Raw genomic sequence first — 24338 nt, 5'->3', positions numbered from 1 at the left:
TCAGACTGTCATCTGCGAACATCACAGTCCACAGAGACTCCTGCCTGACCTCATCTGTCAACCAGTCCATCACTACTGCAAACAAGAAGGGGCTCAGTGCTGATCCCTGATGTAATCCCACCCCACCTTGAACCCATCTGCCAGTCCTACTGCAGACCTCATCACTGTCTCAGTGTCTTCACAAATGTGATGTGTCACCTTTGGGCTATTTTTGATTATATATATAGCTGTAAACATTTTATAAACCACCATCTTCAGTTTTTATAACATTTGACATAGTTTTTTTATCTAACTTTATTGGATACAAGGTTGTAGCCTAAGGTTACTCAAATTTGTGAAGTCAGTGGATGACAGGTTAGATCTGAGAGTACAATGACATAAGAGCAAAATGACATTGTTTAAGTATGCCTCTCTGAAACATCTTCCTCAACACAGTGAAGGACAGAAGTAATTTACGATCACCTAAACCTTGCTGAATTATGGCAGAAGACCTAACAGAAGACATTCTGATAGACAGTATATGGACAACAATTGAGTCTAAATTACAGAGTAAAGACATGAAAGTAATATTAGCCATATGTGTTAACATAATGGCATTAAATCACATGAAAAAAGTAGGAGGTGGTTCTACAGGCATGCATACAGCTACAAACCAGCTTCTAAAAATAGCCACGTGTGATAAATCTGTTTATTTCCTACACTTGCATTCCCCCAGAGCAACAGAGCACCCTGGGCACATATCCCCCAGGCCGAGGCCGGGCCTTGCATTTTGGCTGTGACCTACATTTAATTCCTTCCACAAGGACAAGGCTGGGCTTGACTCCGTGGATGACTTTGTCATCATAGCTGGGAGCTGAGAAGTTGCCCTGCTTGACATCTTCACTTGATTCAGTTTGATGATGTGGTTTGTTATTAATCATTAGCACATCTTTAGTTTTGTTTATATCTTCAAGCTGTCTTGAAAAGAGGCAAAAGAAGCAGGATGAATATACTGATATTAAAACAGTGACCTAGGTCAGTGTAACCAGCTGACTTGATTGTAATAGTCCTAACTGTAAAAAGAAAAAAAAGTTCCACAAAACAATTGTGCACATATTCAAATTAAAAAGATATGTCAATAAAGGCTGTCCAAACTGTTAGTATGTGTATGAATTATTTCACCACAACAGCTAAAGCATAATGTATAGTAAAAGGACCACAACACAATTTCATAAAGATGTAAATGTATTTTTTTTTTTGCTGGAAACAGAGTAGAACAATAAAGTGATTGTTAAGGCCAATTATCAAAGATTTGAGAAAATTAAAAGATATATATAAAAATGCAATCTGCTGCAGTGGCATGCAAAGGGGTCGATAGAGTTCTTTCATGTAAGGATAGCATAAATAAATACATTAAATGGTGTTTTTTTTTTTTTCCATTGGAGTTTCTGCCATTTAAAATTTTGACACCATGACTTTTGTTTTTAGTGTTATCACTCTCACTGGCTGCTACTAACTGAATTGGTCTTGATCTAATCTACCTATCCATTTGATGGAGCACTTCAGGGCATGCCCACACCATACCAATACGGCCAGTATGACCTAAAAAAAATAGTTGTCAAAAATCAAGGTTCAGGGAAAAAAACAAGCATTACAGGTTGGAAACACTGTAATTCAGAGATTAATGGGTTTCTGAATTCAGAAACAAAAGTAACATAATAAAACAATCATTGTTTGTTTCAACATTTTCACTACTGTGAAGTGATCAGTGCTGAGTGAAAAGTAGGCCATCATAAATGTGTTTGGCAATGATTCATTATCATAATTGTTCTATTAATAAAGCCAGCTGTTCTTATTCAGCTTCTGTGCTGGCATTCAGGTCATTCAGGACAGGAGTTATTTGAAAGAGTGCATTTTAAGTGGTCTGTGACTGACATGGAGACAATGGCAATACTCCTAAACTCTGACAGCATATTTGCAGAACAAGGAAAGTTTTTTCCCTAATCGATAAGACACACAAATCACTGATACATTGTATACTGGATCGTACGTATGAGCTAAGGTAGAAAACAAGCTGTTATCTGCATAGCTTGGTTAAAACTTTGACATGACCCAGTGGACAGTCCACAGGGACGTGTTTAAATTTGTGGTGCTCACTCCCTCTGCTTCAATCCCCTCCATCACTCCCTTCTGTTTCCATCACTTCTCCAGTTCATTGATTAAGACCACAGGCTCCTCCACCCAGTCTCTGATCTGCTCATTTGTGATTTCTCTGTCTCCAGTGCATTTGGCAGTTGGAACAACAGCCTGTGTGGCCAGGCAAAACCCTTCATGTTTCGGGTCTGAACTGTGGTTTTTCTCAACACTCAGACTGTGTCCAACTGCAGGCCCAAATCCTGATTTTCTGCTCTGATGTTGATGATGTCATGCAATTCAGAAGTATAATTACTGCCCAATTTCTTCTGGATACAGCAATATAACCAGCGATACCAAAATCCAGATGTGAAGGACAAAGAGGATTCCCTCATATTTTGCATCGAGTAAAAGAGAAGGCATTGTTTAATAACAGACTAATGATGATATTACACTGCACGCTACAGATATACACAACTGATCATCACTGGAAGGCATTCTTGTCAGAAGCTGTATCCACACATCAGAGTTTGGTCAATGATTTGGGCACATGCTGCAAATGAAGTCTTGATCAGGTAGCTTCAAGCAGTGATGAATAGCAAGCTAGAGGTCAGGCAAGTTCATGTCCTTAAAACTAGATCCACCTGGATCAAACTTCTTCATGGCCAAATAATGCTGGTTCATGTCATCACTTTTTGAGCAGCCATCTCCAGAGAAAAAAAGGCTATATATCTAACCCTGTTTACTACTCCAACACCTCCAATTAACTAGACAATCAATTTAAACAAGAAAATCATTTTGGTGCGGAAAGCAACAGAAAAAGTAGTAAAGTACCTAAAACATAAACCTGTGGGATACAAAGTACCTATGGTTTATTCTTATGTTATGACTGTTGACATTAGAAGTCCAACTCATTACAAAAATGCCCTAATTTCAAATACAGGTGGCATACCTTTAGTATTTGTCTCTTTTGTTTCAGGTTGCATAAACATAGCCTAGTTTTCACGATGTAATCTGACTTTATTTTCTTGATTCACTGTGGCTTATTAGAGCATCTGCCTCACTTAAATAAGTGCCCATTTAAAGAATACTGTATGTAGCTGGTGGAAAATGAAAATAAAAAAGGAAGCAACATGGATTATGGGCCTGCCTCAGAAATCTGGCTACAGTCTCAGACCCAACTGTTGTGCAGAAGCTATTACAAAAGCATTTCCCTCCATCTCCACAATAAACATGCTCTCGTGTCAAAGCTAGCCGGCTAGTCCACATTTTCCAAGAAGATACTGAGGCATGTCTCCATGGATAATTCTCAAGACACGCACAACCACATGCACAAGCATATACACAAACACAAGCGGAGGGCAAGCAGACTGTCGCTATATTCCAAAACCAAAACAGAGCCATCCACCATCTTGGCCAAAGCAAGCCTGGCAGTATTTTTATTTTTTTTTTCTTCCCTCCTCACCCCCTCCCTTTTTGGTGTAAGAATGCACACACACGCATGCACATACACACAAACAAATGCAGAAGGGGTCACAAGCTGACTGGGGTTTGTCACCACGGCAGGGGGATGAAGCCATCTGTCCTAGTAAAGGGTTAATCCAACCAAAAGCACAAGCCACAGATTCCAGCATTTTCCAATCCTCACATTTCTGGTTACATTACTTTTTTTTCCTTGCTTTTTTTTTTTGTTGTTTTGAGGAGAGGAGCGGATAGAGCCCATCATCCCAGCCTTTCATACAGCCCTAACACCCCAGCTGATTCCTGAAACCTCTCATGTGGTGATGCTAGGGAAATAAATGTTAAAAGAGGCCATTTTTCTTAGGGTTTTTGTTTAATTGGTATGGATGCCTTTCATTTGCAGTTGAGTGTTTTGAGTTGGGTGAGGTAGTTTTCACCACTCTGGCTGGCTGAAAGACACATGCAAACGAGAGACAACACACACACACATATACAAATAGACACACACACCACAATGTGATCAAAACAGGCCTTTCTCCTGACCTGTGATGTTCTCCATTCTTTCCTTTTATAAGCAATTCATGCAGCCCCATATGATTCCCATACAGATAACATGAGGACAAGGGAAATGAGAGCTAAGAAAAAAAAAAAAAAAAAAAAAAAACACTGCCCGTAGTGCAGCGTGAAGCTAAATCAGCCAGAAACCTGCCTGAAAATGCCCCCCGCACACACTCGCAGCCGGCCTTTGTCTTTTTATTCCGCCCAGAAAAAAAAAAGCACCATGGGCTGGCTACTACCCACAGCAACATGGAAATGGAAAAGAAAGGCTCTAAAACGATCCATTTAGAGGGGCGGGGTGGGAGAAGGGATAGGGATTGGGGGGTGGGGGGGGTCATCCAGACATGAGATAGGAAAAAAAAAAAAAGTAGAAAGAAAGAGGAAAGATGAAGGAGAGGCAGAAGCTAACCGTGGCATCCTAGAAGCTCCAGACAGACAAACATACAGGCGGCAGTTTGCTGCTGGAGGTAATGGCTTCCAATATGATCACACATGTCAACAGATCACACAGCCTTAACAGAGCCATCACAGGGCTGAAGAGCTTCCACCAGAAACACATACTGTATATTCACAAACAGGAAGTGGCACTTTACACACAGACAGACACACACACACACACACACACGGGGATCAAGCTGGGCCAGAGACAAAAACACACACAGACACAAGCATACCTGAGACAGACAGACACAGACACACACAGCTTCCGTTTGACCACAACACATCAGCCTCCATTACTGCCAGCAATGCGCCTCCGTCTCCCTCGCTCTGCTCCTCATACCTTCCCCCTGATGCACAGCCATCCTCATCGCCTGCCTCTCCATCTCTCTCCATCCCCAACCCCCAACCATTAAATCACAGCAACCCCTCAGTGTCCCTTCTGCAAAGGAAACACAAATCAAAATACCTCAATCAGGGAGTCTGTGAGGGGCTTCTGCTCCTTCCCCTACAGTCCACAGAACAACACCACGTCAACAGGAGACAGAGGGAGGAAAAAAAAAATCCAATCAGGTGTGGATGAGGACTGGGAAAAAAAAAAAAAAAAAAAAAAAAAAACCACACAAAAAAAAAAAAAAATGGTGCAGATCCACAGTTCCTTCTCCGTTCCACCTTCCCTTTCCTTCTCCTGTGTGTCTGTCCTCTGTCCAGCTTTGGGTTTGTGATGCTAAGCTAACGAGAGCTAAGCTAAGCAGCATCCACACATTGGCTTATAATGTGCTCCGTCTCATACCCACACACACCAGTGCTAAGCTTCAGTCTCTCTCTCTCTCTCGCTGACTGAGCCCCGCTGTTTCCCGTCTCGCAGGCACCCACATGCACCCGCCCACTTCCCCCTGCTCCCTCCCCTTCTCTTAGCTATTCACCCCTATTCTTTCTTGTTCTCAAAGATCCCATCAGATCCCAACAGTACCTCTGTTTCATTGCTCCTCTCAGGGCACTGATGTTCGTATATACATACAAATGCGTACAGTTGCTCTGGATGTTGAACAGGTTCCTGGCAAGTCATCCTTGACCAACATGTGACAAGGAACCTTTGCAGCAATGTTTAAAAAAAGAAAGATGTGAGTTAGGGATGAGATAAGAGCTGGGCACAGACGACTGGACTGACGTGAGACTGGAGCTGCATAAATTTACATGTCAAACCCCCCAAAAAAGCAAAATAGCCCAATTCCTGCATCTCCGATATTTATAGGGGTTACAAGTCTGGTAGGAAAAAAAAAGGCAAAATATAACCCAACTAACCGGCTGGGATAACTACAAACTCCACCACCACCACCCCCCAAAAAATGAGTTCAAAAGTCCTTCATGTGAGATTCAAGCTGAAATATAAACAAACAAAAAATATTGAAACTGGCCAAGTCTCAAATGCACATGCCCAAATTTCAGAAAGGGTAGAGAAGAAGCAGTTATTTGCATAGCAAATAAAGTTCATTTGCTATGCTCTGTAGTTAAGGAAGGGGGCTGGGAAAAGCAGCGAGATGCTTTACAAAGGAGTAGGGTCAAAGGTCATGTGAAATGTGCAAAGATGTTTCCATGCCTGCAAATTAATTCATTTTTGTGTGTATGGTGTTGATGGACTGCAGCAAATGTAATGAAAGAGCAAATGGCATCAGGTGGGGACAAAAAGTAACAAACACCCACCAGACTGTATAGAATACAGAATACACTTTGTAAATATCATTATCAGGTACAATTCACTATTGGACACTTGCATTGGCACTATTTTTAGCTCGATGGCATTATATTTTCAGGATCGGTGTATCATTTAGTTGTGGTGCCTCTTATGCTCCTAAGGTACTTTATTCATCATAAATCCTCTGTATAACAGCACTCCTTTGACTCCTGCTAATTTTGCCAATTCGGCAGTTATTGTTTCCTGCAGTTACAGTTTTATCTAGCTGCAGCATGCTGGGAACCCTCATTCTAAATGCGCTCCAACAAATACAGAGGTATTGTTTTGTGACCTAGAGCCCTACCCCTGTGGTTTAAAAAATGTCAGCAAAAACAGGAAAAAAAAAAAATAAAAATCTGGGCAACAACATTTCATGTCCAGCGTCTGCATGAAGCTACATCCAGCAGCTGGTTAGCTGGGCCTTGCAGCAGTATTAGAAATACGAAGACACAAATAGGCTGTTGAGAAGCTACTGGCTACGATTCCCCTTTCTTCCAGTCGCCGGGCTAAGCTGTCCCCTCATTATAGCGTCATTTCTAACAAAGAGACAACTTTCAGAAGATAACCAGCTATTCTCTAAATCCACAGATGCCAGCAGAGGTAGAGATAGACTACTCAGCTATTGCCAAGTTTAGTTTTGCTTCAATACAAAAGTTGCACTCAAGTGTGGCCATGGTGTCAGGTGTTTGGAGAAGTCGAGCAAAGCGCCAGGCAAACTTGGCTTTGTGAAGGTGTAATTTAACAGAGAACTGGTTTAACAGGAAGGCACATCCGAATACATTTAGAAAAAACAAGATCATTTATGTAATACGTGACAGATACCGACACACAGATCAGTCGACTGAGAGACATCCTTTTTTCAGTCAGCGAGGAAGAAACAAAATACTCTCAAGTTAACATCTAGATCTTCGTTTCGCCTTGTAGTACCTTACTCGATTTGCTACCGTTTTCTGGTTAGAAATGGCACAGTCGCTCTCGCAGCGAGTGTGCCATTTCTTTTGCTTTGTTCAGGTACCACTATGCGATTGCATCTGTGGATGCAATTTGTAAAGCAGTGCAAAAGAGGTGGCTTTTGTTTCCACTGCTGACACAGACAGAAAGCAGCTCATATTGGACAGGACAGTGAAGTCTGATCACAAGTCATAGCTCTACATGCTTATTCATGTTTATGTTAGCTTGACTAGCTAGCTAGAATCAGCATTGATTTGAGTATGTTTTTAATCCCCCCCTCTTCTCTCCATCCCCTCTCTCTTTTCTCCTCTCTGCCCATCCCCCCCTTCTTGCCCTCCTCCCACACCCAAACTCCACCCCACCCTCCCTCTCGATCCCCAAGGCTACAGCCCACACCTCCCTCCGAGCCGTCCTCTTAGCCTATATACTGGTCGTCCAATCGTCTGCACTGCTAGTCCCGCAATTCATCACACACGCACGTGAACACAGACTTGTGCGAACCTTGTCCATTTGAGGAGCGATCCCCAAGCCATCAGCATCACAACAACTACAGCAGACAATACTGCTACTTGCCTTGATGCAGGAGAGATCAGAGCTCCCTTTTCAAGGCTTCTTGACACAGAACGGTGAGATGTAAAATCAGGTACTAAACCAACAGAGCAATCCTCTCTTCTTCTTGCTACTGCTCCGATCGTTGACAACTGGCAGGAAAAAAAAAAAAGGAAAGAGGAAGACAAAGACTGATACAGAGGGAGAAAGGGAGCAGCAGTGGCAGCGGGAGGACGAAAGGCAGTGGTGTCATGAGTTGGGGGGGTCAGAAATGAGAGGAGGATAGAGGGAGTGGAGGGTTGGTGGGGATAATGGGAGACTGGGAATGTTCGACGTACAGATGGGATGACCACAAGGGAAGCAGACAAATGCCTCAGCAGATGGGGGAGGGTGGGAGTGCCGTGCTTCAAAGATTAACAGGGTTATAGGAAGAGCTGACTTTTTTGGACATGTACCAGTGTAGTTATAATTTGTTAGTTATTCTTCAAACAGCTTTTAAAAGTTCATGCTCACTGGATGCCCTCCCTTAACTGTACAATTAGTTTGTATAGTTATACAAATACATACATACAGTGTATGTATGTATGTATTTGTGTAACATAAGTAGTTCTACCAGTGCTTCCACTACACGTTTTTAGAACTGCTGGTTGGATGGTAGAAAAGCCTCCGATCGTCTTTGTGTGAAGTGTTTGTCTCCATCCATCCATGTTCATGCCACACTCATGTAGCTCACATTCAGGTAAAACATGGATTTTGACAGACTAACATTAAAACATACTGTAGCACAAAGTATAAGAGTGTAGAAAGGTTGGTTGAGCTGCATTGCTAGTTTTGCCAAAATTATACAAGTCACCTCTCCTCCTTTTTCACACCGGCTGTGTGCTTAAAAAAAAAAAAAGGAAAAAAAAAAAAAAAATCACTCAAAGAAATACGAACGTGCCTTGAACAAGATTTAGACCGTTAGCTATGCCCCATTGTAAAATGACCTCGACCAAAATCAAAGGAAGAAGAAGGGGGGGAAAAAAAATAGAATAAATTAAAAAATTAAATAAAAGCAAAGCATCTCTGACTTTAATATTGTGGTAAGAGATGGACGCTCCTCTACAAGCCACAACTTCACAAACTTTAGAGTCCTATAAAACATGCAGCCCAGAGAACACCTTCATGCACCGTTTGCTGCCAACAGCAGCAGGGTTTTTACTGGTGTGCCTTGGACCACTCCGTAATTAAAATGGCCAGCCCCCCCACACACCCCCACCACCCTCTACCAGTGTCTCGCTGACATATGGCACTTGAGGTAATGCAGATAAAGTCAGATAGTAATTTGTGTGAGAGGACCATGAATAAACTAATTGAAAAAAGCCAACCGATAAGAACCATGAACATTTTCATCCTCTGGCAGATCCTTTTCAAATCCAACTTCAAAACAGTGTATTTAAAATCCAATATGCTGAGGCCATGGGAAGTGTTTAGTGTTAAATAAAGCTGTTTACCATTTCAATTTCAAAGTGCATACTGTGGATTTTAATTGATACTGCAAAAGAGTGCTTACTGTGGAAAATGTGAAATTATGTAATATGACTGAAATGCTATTGTGAGACTGACGGATATTAGTAAATATCATTAGACCACTGCACCACAGTTCCAAATATGAAAATGGTGAGTAGAGGCTTGAGGTTGAGTGTTCAATTTTCTTCTTGAAAAATTGAACACTTTTTTCCCGCTTCCCTTTTTTTTTTTTTAAATAAATGAGGTGCTCTGTAGCCACAACAAGAAGGGATTTCCAACTCCAGCAGCATGATTGACTACCCTCTCATCGGTCCAACTGGACCATTTTCAATGTTACATGCAAGTCAGGGTTAAGTCAAAATTGGCATCAGGCATCAATCTACTCTCTGCATACATCTATCTAGAAGAATGCCATCATGGTGTTTACACTACGCCACATCATTAGTACCAACGCTGTTTTTTCTCAGAGCAGGGAAGAGTGAAACTTCAAAAGTCTGCTTCAACTTTGAAACAGTAGCTATGAGAGAAATATGCAGCATTAAAACAAATAAATGTGCTTTCAGATCGCTGCTATATCAACACTAAGAAAAAAATATATCAAAGACACAAGGTCTCTATTCCTAGATTATCCAACCCGCTCTGGCAGAGAAGATGCTGGTTAGTGACAGAGGCAGAGGGACTCTGATGAAGCCATAGCTACTATAATTACTGGCTGTACTGATCCAATGGCCATGAGATATTACTACTAGGCTGTTCATTGTGGAAACAGCAGACATTTTTTTTCCTTGATCTGACAGGACATTACTAGACAGAATGGGTGGAGTGTGCAGCATGCCTAAGTTTGTGCCAACTAACTGATTATCAGTTTCGAAAGAAAGGAACGTTGTGTGTGCGTGGTAAAACAGATCAAGCCATGAAATAAGGTCTATCAGGAAGAGGATATGAAGTAATCAGTCCGGCTAATTGCATGGCCAATACTGCTCTAAAGACAAACAATCAGGCGTAATTAGGAACAGTGGCAAAGGGTCTGTGTGAGGCAAGCAAACTCATTCATACATGCATCTAAAGCTAATCAAACCTGGATGTGAGACGGTGGTTTGCACTGACCTAAACGAAGGGTTTTTTTTTTGATTTTGACTTGAATGCAAATATAACAAATCACAGCCATTAGGCAACACTGTATCCTAGTAACAGTAATATGCCACTGTGTAAAGAGTTGATATAAATACCAGGACATGGAAAAGACAACAGAATGGAGCGTGAAAGACATGAGACGGATTTAATGACAGAACAAATTGCAAAAACAGTCGCACTCACAAGGCACGGCGTGACGATAGAGGTTGTCTCTGATGGTCTGCTGCAGTTCGTGGTCAGGCGAGGACTTCTGGAAGCGCTGGCTCAGGTACTGCTTCAGGTCCTTGGTCAGCTTGCTTCCTGTGATTGTGAACACAAACAAAACAAACATGCATCAAAATCACTAAAGTGAAAAAAATAAATAAAAGCAGAAAACATCACAAGAGCCAAAATGACATTGTTCATCCACAGTGAAGCGTCAAACGACCACGCCGCTTGGCTCCAACGAAAAGAAACACGCAGGTTTATCCTGCAACTACAGCAAAGCTTGATGCTGAGCGAGTGCACAGCCGTGAATTGTACACTTGCCATTGTCACTGAGAGGGGTAGCTGGCCGCAGGCTGTCGCTACAGAAGGCCGGGACAAGCCAAACCTAAGACTGCTAGCACTATGGCTAACACAGACGCAGCCCTCCTACCGTTTAGCCATCTGCACCTCAGACACACGTTAGGCAACTGAAGGGCAGCATGGGTGGAAAGTGTTTGTGTGTTTGTGTTTGCTCCTCAGTGTGTGCCTGTGTGTGTGGGGTTATTACAGATACCGTCCATGTTAGTGGCAGTTCCATGCGTGTGCAAACATATCAAACAGCCTGACAGCATAACAGACAAAAAAAAGAGCAGAGATGTGTGCTGTCACCAAACAGCCTGAAAAACTGGATTTTATACCTGATATGACAATATCCTGATCTAGTTTCATAACAATACTGCTTCGGGCAACAAACAAACATCTTGTTTTCTTTATTAGTGTATGTCCCCTTATTCATTATACAAATGATGTATCTCCCATCTTTGCGTGGCTGTTGAGACCATTTTTTGGTTGTCTTGGGCAAACAACCAGTCATAAAAGGCCCTGGTTTCTGTTTCCATGGAAACTGTGTGTACATGTGTGCGCGCCTGTGTGTGTGTGTGTTTAATAAGATGATTGAGATTGTTAGCATAGTACAGAAGAGCATTCTGCATTGGTTAGCAGAAAGATTGTAGGTTCATATAATTATAAATAGAAGTGAAGCAGGATAGCATGAAGCCGTCTGGTAATTAAAATGCTGTTATAGAACAGGGTAAATCCCCTTTGTTTACTGGGGAAATGTTTAACTGCTGTTCCTCTGAATTATTAGTATTTTCCAGAATCAAGGTCTGTGCATTATAACTGAGTGAATTATATTTTAAAGTAACTAATTGGGGCATTTGACCACTGCAAATTTGATCAGTCATAATCAGATTTACTGATCGATGATGTGCCCCCATCTATAAAAAGAGGTCAAGTCTTCCGTCGCTATCTAAGCTCATCGTTGGGAGGAGATGCTGCTCCTGGCACTGTCCCATACAGACATATCACTTGGTTGTAATCCTCACAACAGGTCACAAGCCAACTCTCACGCCAACAGCGAGCCTAATGCACTCTCTGATGTAGTCATGTACACAATTACTAGAGAGCAGTGGGTATTCCTTCCTGCCAGACTTCAGACTGATTGTGTGACCCAGTGTGAAATTTGGACTAGACTCCCTGTAATATTACTAAAAGGTCACCCAAAGTGACTACAGAGTACAATTTAGGGTTTTTCCTAGAGCTGCTAACTGGATACTGTAATATTTTTTTATACATAAAGAGCTATAGTCACTAATAAGAATCAAGACCCAAACATACTAGATTCTACAGTTCCAATCAGGCTCTAAACGAACTGCGTGCTCATCAAACTCAACAGCAGCTTTTATGCATCATTATACATTATTTTGAGTGATTAAAAGATGTTGAAAAGACGAGTCACTCCTTCAGAGACAGGCTTAAGAAAGCTAGCACAATCCTTCTACGTGGTTGGTCATGGGCGTGCCGTCAACAGCACCTCAAGGAGCTATTGCATAAGCATTAATCCAGTTATGCTGAATCTGTCCTCCCCCATCTCTCTCTTTGTGTTTGATTATCTTGATGGAACAGCGATGCTTTCGTAAAAATGAGCAGACATCCTTCAAAGTCACAAAAGTATGAATAACAAGGCCCTAAAGGACTGCCTCGGTAGTGAATGATAAGATAATTACATCAGGACATGTTGATTAAGTAGATAGCACTATCTGTCATCCTCCCGTTCACAGACACTTTGCTGTCATCAAGACAATAAAGGCTATCCCCTGATCACCACCTGGTGTCAATACATTGCATTTAATAGAAACCATGTATGGGGAAAATAAGGCTGACCCAATTTCAACTACCTGCATAGACCAGGTACTAAAGCTTGTCATTAAGAGGAAGCTGCTTTTTAAAAACACATGCTCTGCATCCCTGAACTACTGAAATTACCTGCTGGAGCTGTATATGAGAACAAACATCCGAGTCAGTCGGATTGGACATTAAAGCGAGAGCTTAACCCAAAAATAAAGTTCAAATATTTTTCATCTGGCATGTAGCATCTGCTCTTGACTTTCATTTAAATTCATTTAAAATTCATTTAAAATTTTTGAAAAGATTTTTTTGAAAAAACTTAAAAGCGGTTTCTTTTCACAAATCATGACCCACGAACCTTGTGGACAGTTTCATGCAGGAACTACTTTGCTTCTAAAGTTCACACATTTGCCGGCCAAAAGAGGCGCAGATCAGCGCTGAAGGAGGTGTTGATAATATTTACATTCTTTCACACCATCAAGCACAAGTTTCCCAGCGCAGGTAGACTGATTCTTTCTGCTGCTGTAGTTGGATACTACAAATTCTCCTAACTTTGAAGTCATGACTGACTATGTCCTCACACATAACAGAAAATAGTTAGACCAATGCCAGAATACATGAATTATTTAAGTGCATCTTTATGTCCACCACAAAGGACAGCTCAAGTATAGCCAAATACTCCATCTTCCTGCACACTGTCATACTCTGATTACTTAAACACTTATAAATAAGCCCAATAAAAGTACACACTACCTTGAACAGTGTCCTAAAAGAAATGAAAGCTAACCGACTAGCAGCTTTTCCTTGGCCTGTGCTTACGTGTCTGCTGGGACCAAGCGTGCATGAGGTTCGGGAGTCAAATCAACCTCTTTTTGCAGCTACGCAACATACTCTGTTGTTTCTGGTTTGAGGTCGAATACCATTCTACCACATTTCCTTTTGCTTTCCCCTTCCCAGCTGAGTACTTTAAAATCACTATCCTTAAGTGATCCAACAACATGAGATTTTTGGTTTGGTTCTTTTGGTTCCAAATAGTTTTTAGTGGATGAAAAGTGTAGTAGAAAAACAGTCCACTGTGTTTACTCAGAAATCAATATTGTGTGGATACTCTACCAGCAATCTGTCAGGTCAAGATGATCATGACTCGCCGCGCCTTAAACCTTTAAGGCAGCTAAGTCAGCTCCTTAAAAACAATGGCATGTATGTGTTAACACCATAAGCCCATTAACTGCTACCAAGTTGCTTTGGTCTGTTATGGTACCATCTATAACAGGGATCCACAAATCCAGGCCTCGAGGTCCAGTGTCCTGCAGGTTTTAGATGCATCCCTGATCCAACACACCTGAATCAAATGGCTGAATTACATCCTCAGTATGCAGTCAAGCTCTCCAGAGTCCTGCTAATGACTTCTGTATTTGACTCAGGTGTGTTGGATCAGGGACACATCTAAAACCTGCAGGACACCGGACCTCCAGGCCTGGATTTGAGGATCCCTGATCTATATAATGACACAGCACTCTTGCTGAAATAGCAAATAGTTCTGTTTCTGTAGCTGAAATGTCCATTTTTTTTTTTTATCTTAAAAAATTTTCAACTTTAGTAATAATTGGCACGCTCAAATTTCAGATTTTTTAAAATCTGATGCCCCATTTTGCATCAATGTAATTCAATTATCAACTCAAAACCCACGGCACACTCTAAGAATCAGACTAGGTTTGCAGTGCAGCGCGTGGAACAAACAGCAAGCAGGCAGCAGGCTAGACCACTTACCCCAGAGGCCACCCACCCAAATGATGCCGCAAACACATAATTAGAAAAGACGTATCCTTCAAACAAAGCCCACCTGTTGTAGATTTTCTACAAGCCCACTAAAACAAGCACGATTTTCCAACGAAGACGTGCAATCTACGACAGAAGGGAGGTGAGTGAGAAGGGTTTTATACAGAGACAGAGAGGCAGAGTCTGTCACACAGAACGTGAACATTGGAGTTAGCCAGGCAAAACATCAAGAGAGTTTTAGACATAGCTGAAATGCTGAAAACCCCACTACTTTCCAGGCATCTCCCCGCTGAACCCACCCCAGCACCCCTCGGCTCTGATCAGCCAGCCAAGTCCCTGCTCAGACATGCATAGCCAGCCGTGGCACCAGCTAGACCCTCCGCTGGCAGTTGACATCTGTATTCACAGCATGGAAAAAGCAAACTTCATTGAAACTCGATCCTCCTTGCTCGCAGGGCAGCCTTGGTAAGAAAGGAAAGGTTTGACCGATTTCTGCTGATTTAGTAATGGCAGGAGTCATGCACCCGTTACACTCGAGACAAGGAATGGCACTGCATAGTGGGGAGCCCCAAAAGCTGGCTTGATATCCAAAACCTACAGCTGCACTTCTGCTACATAAATTATATAACCTTACTGCCAATCCTGAAATTAATCTCACTTGTGTGCACAGTTGGAAAGTAGCTGAGGCTGTCCATTCAGGACCTGAGCTCAGGCTAAAATCCAAACCTCCTTAAAGTTGATTACTTTTACTGGAAGAATCCCATAATGTACGTTTCACATACTCTACATGTACATATGAGTATTCACATAAGAGTGTGTGCCCCCACCCCACTTAAATTACACTTAGTAACTTTAAAAAAAAAAAAAAAAAAAAAAAAAAAAAACCTAAAACTTTCATTTCTAATTTTCATAGATGTGGCAACAGGAAAATGGTGAAAAAAAACAGGCTGAGTGCTTATGCAACAGCTCGAGAAAATATAGCAATATTGGCCCGTTGGTACATCTGTCTGTCCACTCTGATACAGAATGAAAAACCTAGGCAGCTGTTGGATGGATCAACTTTTGCAGATGATCCCGCGCAGGTAAAACCTTCTATCTGATGGTGATGCCCTGACCCTAGTGCCACCATGAAGTAGACCTTAGTGAAAAACATGTCTGTGACTATCAATAACACAGCTGAATCCTTACAGCAGGGGTAGGGAACTCCAGGCCTCGAGAGCCGGTGTCCTGCAGGTTTTAGATGTGTCCCTGATCCAGCACACCTGACTCAAATGACTGAATTACCTCCTCAGTCTGCAGTCAAGTTCTCCAGAGTCCTGCTAATGACTTCTATATGTGATTCAGGTGTGCTGGATCAGGGACACATCTAAAACCTGCAGGACACCGGCTCTCGAGGCCTGGAGTTCCCTACCCCTGCCTTACAGGATAAATCACCACCTAACTTTGTCAGCTCCAAAAGACGGCCGACTCTTTTCCACTAAAACATCACAATTACATCCACATTGCAATGTCTACTAAATGAATGCATGAATAAATGAACAATATTTGATAAAGACAGTTCAACATCAGCGTGCTAAGTCCTATTATAACCATAACCTCCCCGCGTCTGAATCAAATGCATTTCCTGTTTCTTTATGCAGAGGCATCTAACTATCCTGACCCACAGGTTCGGTCTTCGCAGTGGGTCACGGTAGATGCAATCATCCTCTTAACACAAAGCAACACAAAGTGACAAAGCAGAAAACACTGTCATATGCCAGCGAAGATGCCAGCCTGTTTTACACTTAGCCAAGCCAGACTTGGCAGTGCCATCACGTTTGGCTGGGCACCGAGTGTCGTATTGATGTAGAATACACAAACAGTCTGGCACACAAGGTAACAAATAACTTTTTTTTTTTTTCCCCCTCCCTCCTCTCTTGAATTGTCTTTTGAACATCAAGGGGCGTGTTTCCAGGCAAAAGCTATGATTAGAACTAAATCCTCCTTTCTCTGGGCTGTTTATTGTTAAATTTAGTTCCTCCAAAGTGGGACATAGCAAGCTTTAAAGTCAAATGGATTCATGCCATCCCAACTTGACCTACTACAAGTTAAATTTAGCTATGTACACAAGCTGCCCAGAGTCATGTCTTATATAATCATCTCTTAAGTGAGCAGTCCATCCATGGCTCTAGTTAATCAGATAATCAGGGCTAATCAGCATTTAATTGATTTAACTCTGCAGCTATCTACACTTAACATTTTCATCACCCCTGATCAGAGCTTAGCCATATGTCATAATGATTAACAGGCAGAGAAGCCAGAGAGCTAAATGTGACCCTTGATCAGTGACCTATAGTCTCGTCTACATAGGTCAGATCCACGATATCAGTGATAACTAAACCACCGTGGTTAGGTCTGTGGACACCAGCAGAGATTACGCAGCTCCCTGAGGGGGACAAACGTGGTAACATGAAGACGGCAGGAATACTTTCCCTTCTAAGTATTTTAGTAAAGTCGTTGTCAAAATATGACAATAACGAACAGCTCTTTGAAAAAGAACTCCCAAACCACAAAGCAGAGATTTCACATTCACAGAGCAGGCAGGCACGTGTGTCTGTGTGAACAACCCTGTCTTTGAGCTCAACACCACCCCCTAGGTTGCTCTATTAGATGTGGCTTGCATCACAGCAATAGGGGCTCTGTATCCATAGCAACAGCTGCCAGATGAGTACAGGCTGTAGTAAAGGTGGCGACGGGAGACAGCAAGGCATAGTCTGCTGCCCCCCTCTGGACTTTCAAGGTGTTACAAAAATAAAAGAAATAAAATCTCAACAGAAATCGAACACGAGCCACACTGAAAGAGTCGCAAATGGTCGCAAGAGTTTAAAGCTTTAAAATGAGTCTGACTTTTTGTTTTCTCAACAATCTGATGCCACCTTTTAGTGGTTAGAGAGCGAGTTACATAAACTATAAGTCTCATGTGGCTGTGATGAGACAATGCCAGTGTATGTTTACAGAGTGAGGTGTGTGAATGCTGAAATGATTAGTTGGAAAACCTAAAGTTGAAATTTATACAGTACAGTCGGTTCAAGCATTTAATCAAGTCTGCACATCAGAGGCACAGAGAGCTCTCTGTAAAATTCAAAAGAATTATTAGCAGCCTTGTGTATGCGACTGTGCAGTTGTTAGACACTGCAATATGGCTACTATTGTACTTGTGCATTTGCAAGAAATTGCATGAATACGTGAATGAAAGAGTTTTCGGTTGGAGGCAGGGGTACACTGCTTTTCAATCAATGCTTGCACGAGGCAGTGGAGGTCTGAATTGAGGACTAAATGCACTCAGATGCTGAATAATGTACCTGGATATGACTTTCACTGAATGACAAAGCCATCTGTTTTCTCAGAGAAGAAAAAAATCTATTTTCACCAGCAATTTTGTCGCCACCTCACCCCAATTTAGCAGGAAAACCATCAGAGCCCATCATGAAACACAGGCTCTCCCGATCATGTCAGAAACAGAACTCAATCAAGTACAAATTAGATCCTTTTGAGCGAGGTTGTTACAGAAATTGCTCGTTTGCAAATGTGTTTCTCGAAAATCTTTGCAGCTGTTGGTATACGAGAGTCTCAAATTAGATGCATCACTTTGCAGTCAAGACTGTGAAAGAGCAGAAGATGCAGAACCTGATGCAGTCTTTTCAGTGCAGCTATGGAACAACAAATAAGTTTTATACTTTGACAGCTGCGCCTGGTTAAAACCAGATCGAAAAAAAACTGCAGATCCAACACGATCAGGGTCAAGTCTCTGGCACATTTTCAATCCTGTCTATATGGCTGTGTGTCCCAGAGCCGCTTGCCTGTTTACTATATTCCAGATTGCTTCCATTGATTGCAGTCCTTCACAGAGGGAAAAGAAATCCTCAGAGGATTTACATCAGCATGCAGGGCGACGGAAAAGGCTGCAGTAGAGATGATATTTCCCAATCTGCAATCTCACAGTGGACTATGAGAAGCACATCATGTGACGTTTCACAGGTCCGACCACGTTGTGTGTGTCACTGCATGCATGTGAGTGACGTAGAGTTGGTATTTGTAAAGGCCATTATTTACACAGTGTAAGCACCTGTCTGATATGACAAACATCAGCATCAGCTAGCCAAGGACTCAGACACTGTAAATAATAACAACAGTGACTGCATCCAGATTTATGTGGGTGCTGAACAGTGCCATAAGTTCTGTGTTATTAATATTGCTGTGATGCCACCTACATACAGTATGAGCCTGTACAAATAAAGAGAGGATTCCAGATAGGCTTGTGAATGAGAAACATACAGGCACAGATATACATGATGGAAAGCAAATACGATGAAGTTCTTTACGTTCTGCTGTAAAATCCCCCCCAAAAAACTACAAACTAAATCAGCATTAAGAATAACTGCCCAATTAGAGGTTCCTTTATTTAAAGCCAGGATTTACTGAAGCCTCTGAGATGCAAGTATTTTGGAGATAATTACCTCTTCATCATAGTCCGTCTTCACTGACAGGTAACATTTCAAGACCAATGAGAGTATTAGTCTCCTGTGACAGGCCAGAGGATTGGCCTCCAGATCCAAATCAGGTCCCCTGGCTAGAAAGAAAAACCTGTGCTTTAACCCAGAGAACAACAACGAGAGCACAGGACTATGATTAAAAAAAAAAAAACAGCAAAGAGAGGGAAAAATCCTGACCCATGACAAAAACATGTAAGGTAATTTAGACCAGGCAGTAATACGTTTGCAGTCAGTGAAACATGTGATGGCAGAGGTCTCTATGTGCCCATAGTGAAGACATCCAGACAGATAAGGGGGATTCTGGGACACAGCGAGCTTAAACCTTCAAACACGTCAACTGTCATTTAGCAAAGCACTCATTGGTTCAAACAACTGAAGAAAAGCCCGTTTTAAATCAAATCACCACTATAAGCAAAAAAGCACTGCTCTGTTATTAACTTGTTTATAGCATCAAATAGACTGAGAAAATAGAGCAATTTTCTACTAGATGATTTATGCAGAATAACATAATTTAATCCGTTGAAGAACAAGTTATGAAAAACAAAGATGACAACGATGACCATCAGGACCAATCAGTCACAGATGTCTACATTTGACCTGTAACTACAGCACCATCTGTAATTCCCATCTGCTGACTCTGCAAAATACATGAACAAGCTAGTGAAAGATAAAGCCAGCGTAGAGGTCACTGCGCTAATTAGATGGTTCATTATGCTGCGGTTGCTCAAAGGTCTGTTCCAGCTTCAAAACACCTATACTTAGCCGATGTAACTTATGGTATGATTATACCTGATGACACGATCATCATCATTTTGTTCAGTTTTGAAAAGATCCTCCACGTACATAAAAGACATGTGACTGCTACAAGCTGAGAAAACTGAACTGTGTGTGTCTAAATTTGAGTTTTTCCAAGACCAAAATTCACATTTAGGCAGCAAAAAAAAGGGCAATCCAAAGCAAAGATGTCACTAAAAAAAATCAAGCACAGACCATCAGCGATATCTATGACTAAGCTGAAAATGTCCCCATTTATTGGGCCTTTTAGATTGCCGAGATGAATTACCATAATATGTCCTGGCCTCTCCCTACCCCCTATTCCATTTCACGGAAAGATAAATGGGCATCTGCTGGGGTGTAATCAGAGGCAGTGTGCTAAGTCACCCCAGGACCACAGTGGGTGAACACTGCACTGACAGGCCAACCGCTGGTCACAGCCACGCATGGAGGGGAGGGAGGAATAACAAACAACGGGATGAAAAGTTACAACCGTGTCACAAGAACACTGGTGAAACAAAATACAAAAATGCGAGATAGACGGAACGAGATCAAGTAATAAAGAAAATAATAAAGAAGCTAATCACAGAGACACAGGAGGTTTCTTGTGTGTTCATATTAAGGACAGACACAGAGTGAGGTACGTCCCTCCTGCCTGTCTACAACTGCACAACCAGCTGTTGGGATTCCTTGTGTTCATCGCAGATTTCCCGACTTCTAATTGGCCACATGGGGAAGACTCAGTTATTCTCTATGATTAAACAATGTCTGCCACAGTTGGTCTCACCTCAGAGCCTAGGGCGAGCTCATTAAGTCTGCCACCAGGGGGCACATGTCACTCAGGATCACTAAGTATGAGAGACTGTGTGCTGTGGCTGTACAGCCTGTTTGCTTGCTGATGCCTTCAGTTAAAGGTGTGGCCATGAATAACAACTGTAATTACAATAGACACCTCAATAGATTCCCCAACAAAGTCTCCTGAGCTGATCTGCCGGCATGCTGAGTTCAGAGGAAGAGAAACTCCACTGATCATGAGTTTAACATTACATTAAATGGGAAGGAGAGGTGACCCTCAGAACTTCATTGTACTAATGACTGCATCAAAAACAGACTCAGACAGAGAGGTCTTTATCCATAGCAAATCTAAGACCCCCAGTCCCATCGACGGGCATTGTTGGGCTAAATTGTCACTGTTTTTTTTTTCCCCCTCTCTGCTTCTGTCCTCTGATCTGCTGTGTGTGTGTGTGTGTGTGTGTGTGTGTGTGTGTGTGTGTGTGTGTGTGTGTGTGTGTGTGTGTGTGTGTGCGTGTATGTGTGTGTGCGTGTGCGTGTATGTGTGTGTGCGTGTGCGTGTGTGTGTGTGTGTGTGTCAGGCAGTTCTCAAACATACAGAAGTATGGTAGGTAACCAGGTGAATTGACAATAATGAGTTATTGAGGCTAATAGGTGGGGGGCGTTTTGTTTGTTGCTTTTCCTAATAATTGTAAAAATCCAGACAAAAAAGTTTGGGAAAATAAATCCAAATGGATTTTATTTCAAAGCCACACTTCACAGCTGCAGTGTAAAAACTTTTCTGGATTTAAACTGAATTAGAAATGAGAGTTTAACAACAAACGAGCAGGTATGTATGCATCTCACCTAAAAGCACAGCTGGCACAGCTGTTAAAGAGTGAGTAAAAGTCTAATATTCCAAGAGCAAATTTTGTTGGCATTTCTTTTATTGTATATCCATTCCTAAAAAGGGAGAATAAATCACTAAAAAAAAAAAAAGACCCTGTCATGCAAAAACAATGCTTTTAGGGATTTAGTGAATGGCAGAAAGGGAATTTAAAATGTCAGATTTTCTTTCTGTACCAAATTTTAGACTCTTCTGAATTTCATCCCAAAGTCTGCAGACCAGCTCTTCCAGTTCTCTTTTCCTCTTATGTAACTCCTCACTTGACCCGCCTTTCATCATTAAAATATTTCTTTCCCTCTGCCACATCCTTTGAGCCGTCAACATCTACCTCTAGTCCTTCTCTTCTTTTCATCCATCCATCCATCCATCCATCCATCCATGTCTCATGCCTGGAGAGGGCATGACTGACCCACTTTCCCATCACACTGCTGACTCAAGACACGCTCAAGATGTTGTGTGAACACAAAAAGAGGCATGCAGCCTTGCTCAAGCAGATGAACACTGAAACAAACTGCATCTGCTCACTGATCTAATTTTAGAAACAGGATGAGAACACATATACAGACATACAGTATGAACACAAGAAACACAAACTCATAACACATCCATCGTGGTGACGTCACTTTGTCCACCTTTGTAACCGATTGTGTGTTATTCTATTGTGGAAATACTTTCAGCACACACTGACAAAATGTTCTCCGAATACCATCTTTTCCTCTAAACACATCTTAAAAATGTATTAAAAAACACACACGCGCACACACACTGTGAAATTTCAGAGTTGTGGGCTAATAGGGCAGCAGTCAGTGCCGGTTACGTCTACAGTTGTTTCTGGGTCAGCATCAGGCATGGCTCATCCTGCCCTGCATCCCTTAACAGCTGACTCCAGGCCAGACATGCTGACACACACACACACACACACACACACACACACACACACACACACACACACACACACACACACACACACACACACACAATCAGCAGGGACAGATAAGCGTGAGTAGTGCATTGGGTATTCACAAGACATTTATTGAACAGAGTAGCAAACTGTCATAGCAAACAACAGCTCACCAACATTAAGTAAAATGTGAGGCGCTCTTATGCATTCAGTACCAAACAAAGAAAAACTCTTAAGCCTGAGTGTCTACACAGGCAGCAAGCATCTCATGCTTCAATTCCTCCACATTGCGCTCCTCTCTTTGCATTTATGCCTCGTGAACACATGTGTCCTTGTGAGGCCATACGAGTGTACGAGTGCATCGCACGCCGTGTTCATCTGCTGCCTGTACAGTTATTTGCAGTTCCCGAGCTATATAGCACGATGAGCAAGCTGAAGCCCAGTGAACCATGTGAAGGGCTCTGTGTGTATAAGGAGACAGTTAAAGTGAAGCTGTGTGTATCTGCGTGTGTAACTGGGTTGTTCAGTGTGCTCTGATGAAGCCGTTAGATGTGAACACACCCATACGCACAGGGCAGGGAAGAGAATGTGCAGAATCTGACTGCACGCATGCACACACAGAGACGTGTTTAACACTTAGCACCAGAGTATTACACCAGAGGCTCAGGCTGGAGAGAGCCCAGGTTTGAGGACATGGTCACCAGTTCACTGCCTTAATCCACTGCAAAGGTCCTCTTCCAAAGCATGGTGACGAAGCACTGACGGGCAAGCTCATCCCTCCCCCTCTGCTGTGCCTGTGTCACAGTTTCTTCTCAACTGCTTCCTGTCAAGAAGAAAAACTGAACTGCGTCTCACTGGCTGTCAAATGTGAAAGCTCAGATTTTATTCTGAAGAAACGAATTGCCAGTTTAGGGAAATGTGCTTATTATGGACAGACCATTTCATGGCCGTACTTTTCTGTTTCATTTCAGCATTTTAAAGCTGCTGCATTTCTACGACCACTTTCCCTTACAGGAAATTACCGGCAGGTCCCGAAGAGTAAACACAAAGACATCTTAATGTTGAAATGTTTTCGACGCATTCAAGGCCAACACTTTCACACCCTCCGAGATATAAATTACCCTGTGGAAGCAGACCACCAAACCGAGAAGGTATGCATTATCTGACTCAAGAGAGCCAGAAGGCGAGGACATCGTGGCACTTCTCATCACACGCAGATTTCAGCACCTCAGCAGAGGAAAGCTTCAGTCATGTCATCATGTCGTGCTTGGAGTTAAACCACAAGAACCTTTGTTTCCCCAGCATACACAGAACTTATAAAAGTAAACAAACTTCTGCGTCACACTCAAGAAGATGTTCAACACTGAGACCTCCTTTAAATGATAAATCTGTGACTGATCACATAATAATAATAATTAAAAAATCCTTTTGTATTCAACTTCTGACTTGCATTTGTGTAACAGCAGCATAAAGACCCCCCAGAACTGTCCTCCTCCCTATAAACCTCCAGCAATCTGCAGACACACTCATCACTGCCTCATATACATGCAAGTTTCTTCAAGTTCTAGTTTTACAGGCTTTCATTCATCTGCTGCATCTATTACTTTATGCATAATTAGAATCTTTGTTGTGTTACTGTTTTGTCATAGTCTGCTGTAGTATTAGGAAAAATGTTTTATGTATATGAAGATGCCTCCAGCTACCTCAAAGTCGAACATAAAATAAACTTAGTAATTTACATTACTCATCATAAAGAGAGCCTATTAAATTTATTGAGCTTGTGTCACTGGCCAGTGGTTTAACTGGTTATGCTTTATTAATGCCAGTGTTCCCCATACTGAATTATTATTGGTG

The 24338-nt window shown here is 42.0% G+C and overlaps 1 protein-coding gene across 1 annotated transcript in view; it reads right to left on the bottom strand.

Annotated features, from left to right (window-relative positions):
- The window catches only part of magi1b (membrane associated guanylate kinase, WW and PDZ domain containing 1b), a 128559-nt gene that overhangs the window by 61099 nt on the left and 43122 nt on the right, over positions 1-24338 (bottom strand). Inside the window, 1 exon segment of the mRNA XM_030728863.1 lies at positions 10631-10747. Coding sequence (XP_030584723.1) covers positions 10631-10747 — 117 coding nt within the window.

The sequence above is a fragment of the Archocentrus centrarchus genome, chromosome 5 (genome assembly GCF_007364275.1).
Source record: "Archocentrus centrarchus isolate MPI-CPG fArcCen1 chromosome 5, fArcCen1, whole genome shotgun sequence".
Lineage (NCBI taxonomy): Eukaryota > Metazoa > Chordata > Actinopteri > Cichliformes > Cichlidae > Archocentrus > Archocentrus centrarchus.
Note: the sequence above shows the minus strand (reverse complement) of the source record. Positions and strands in the feature narration are given on the sequence as shown.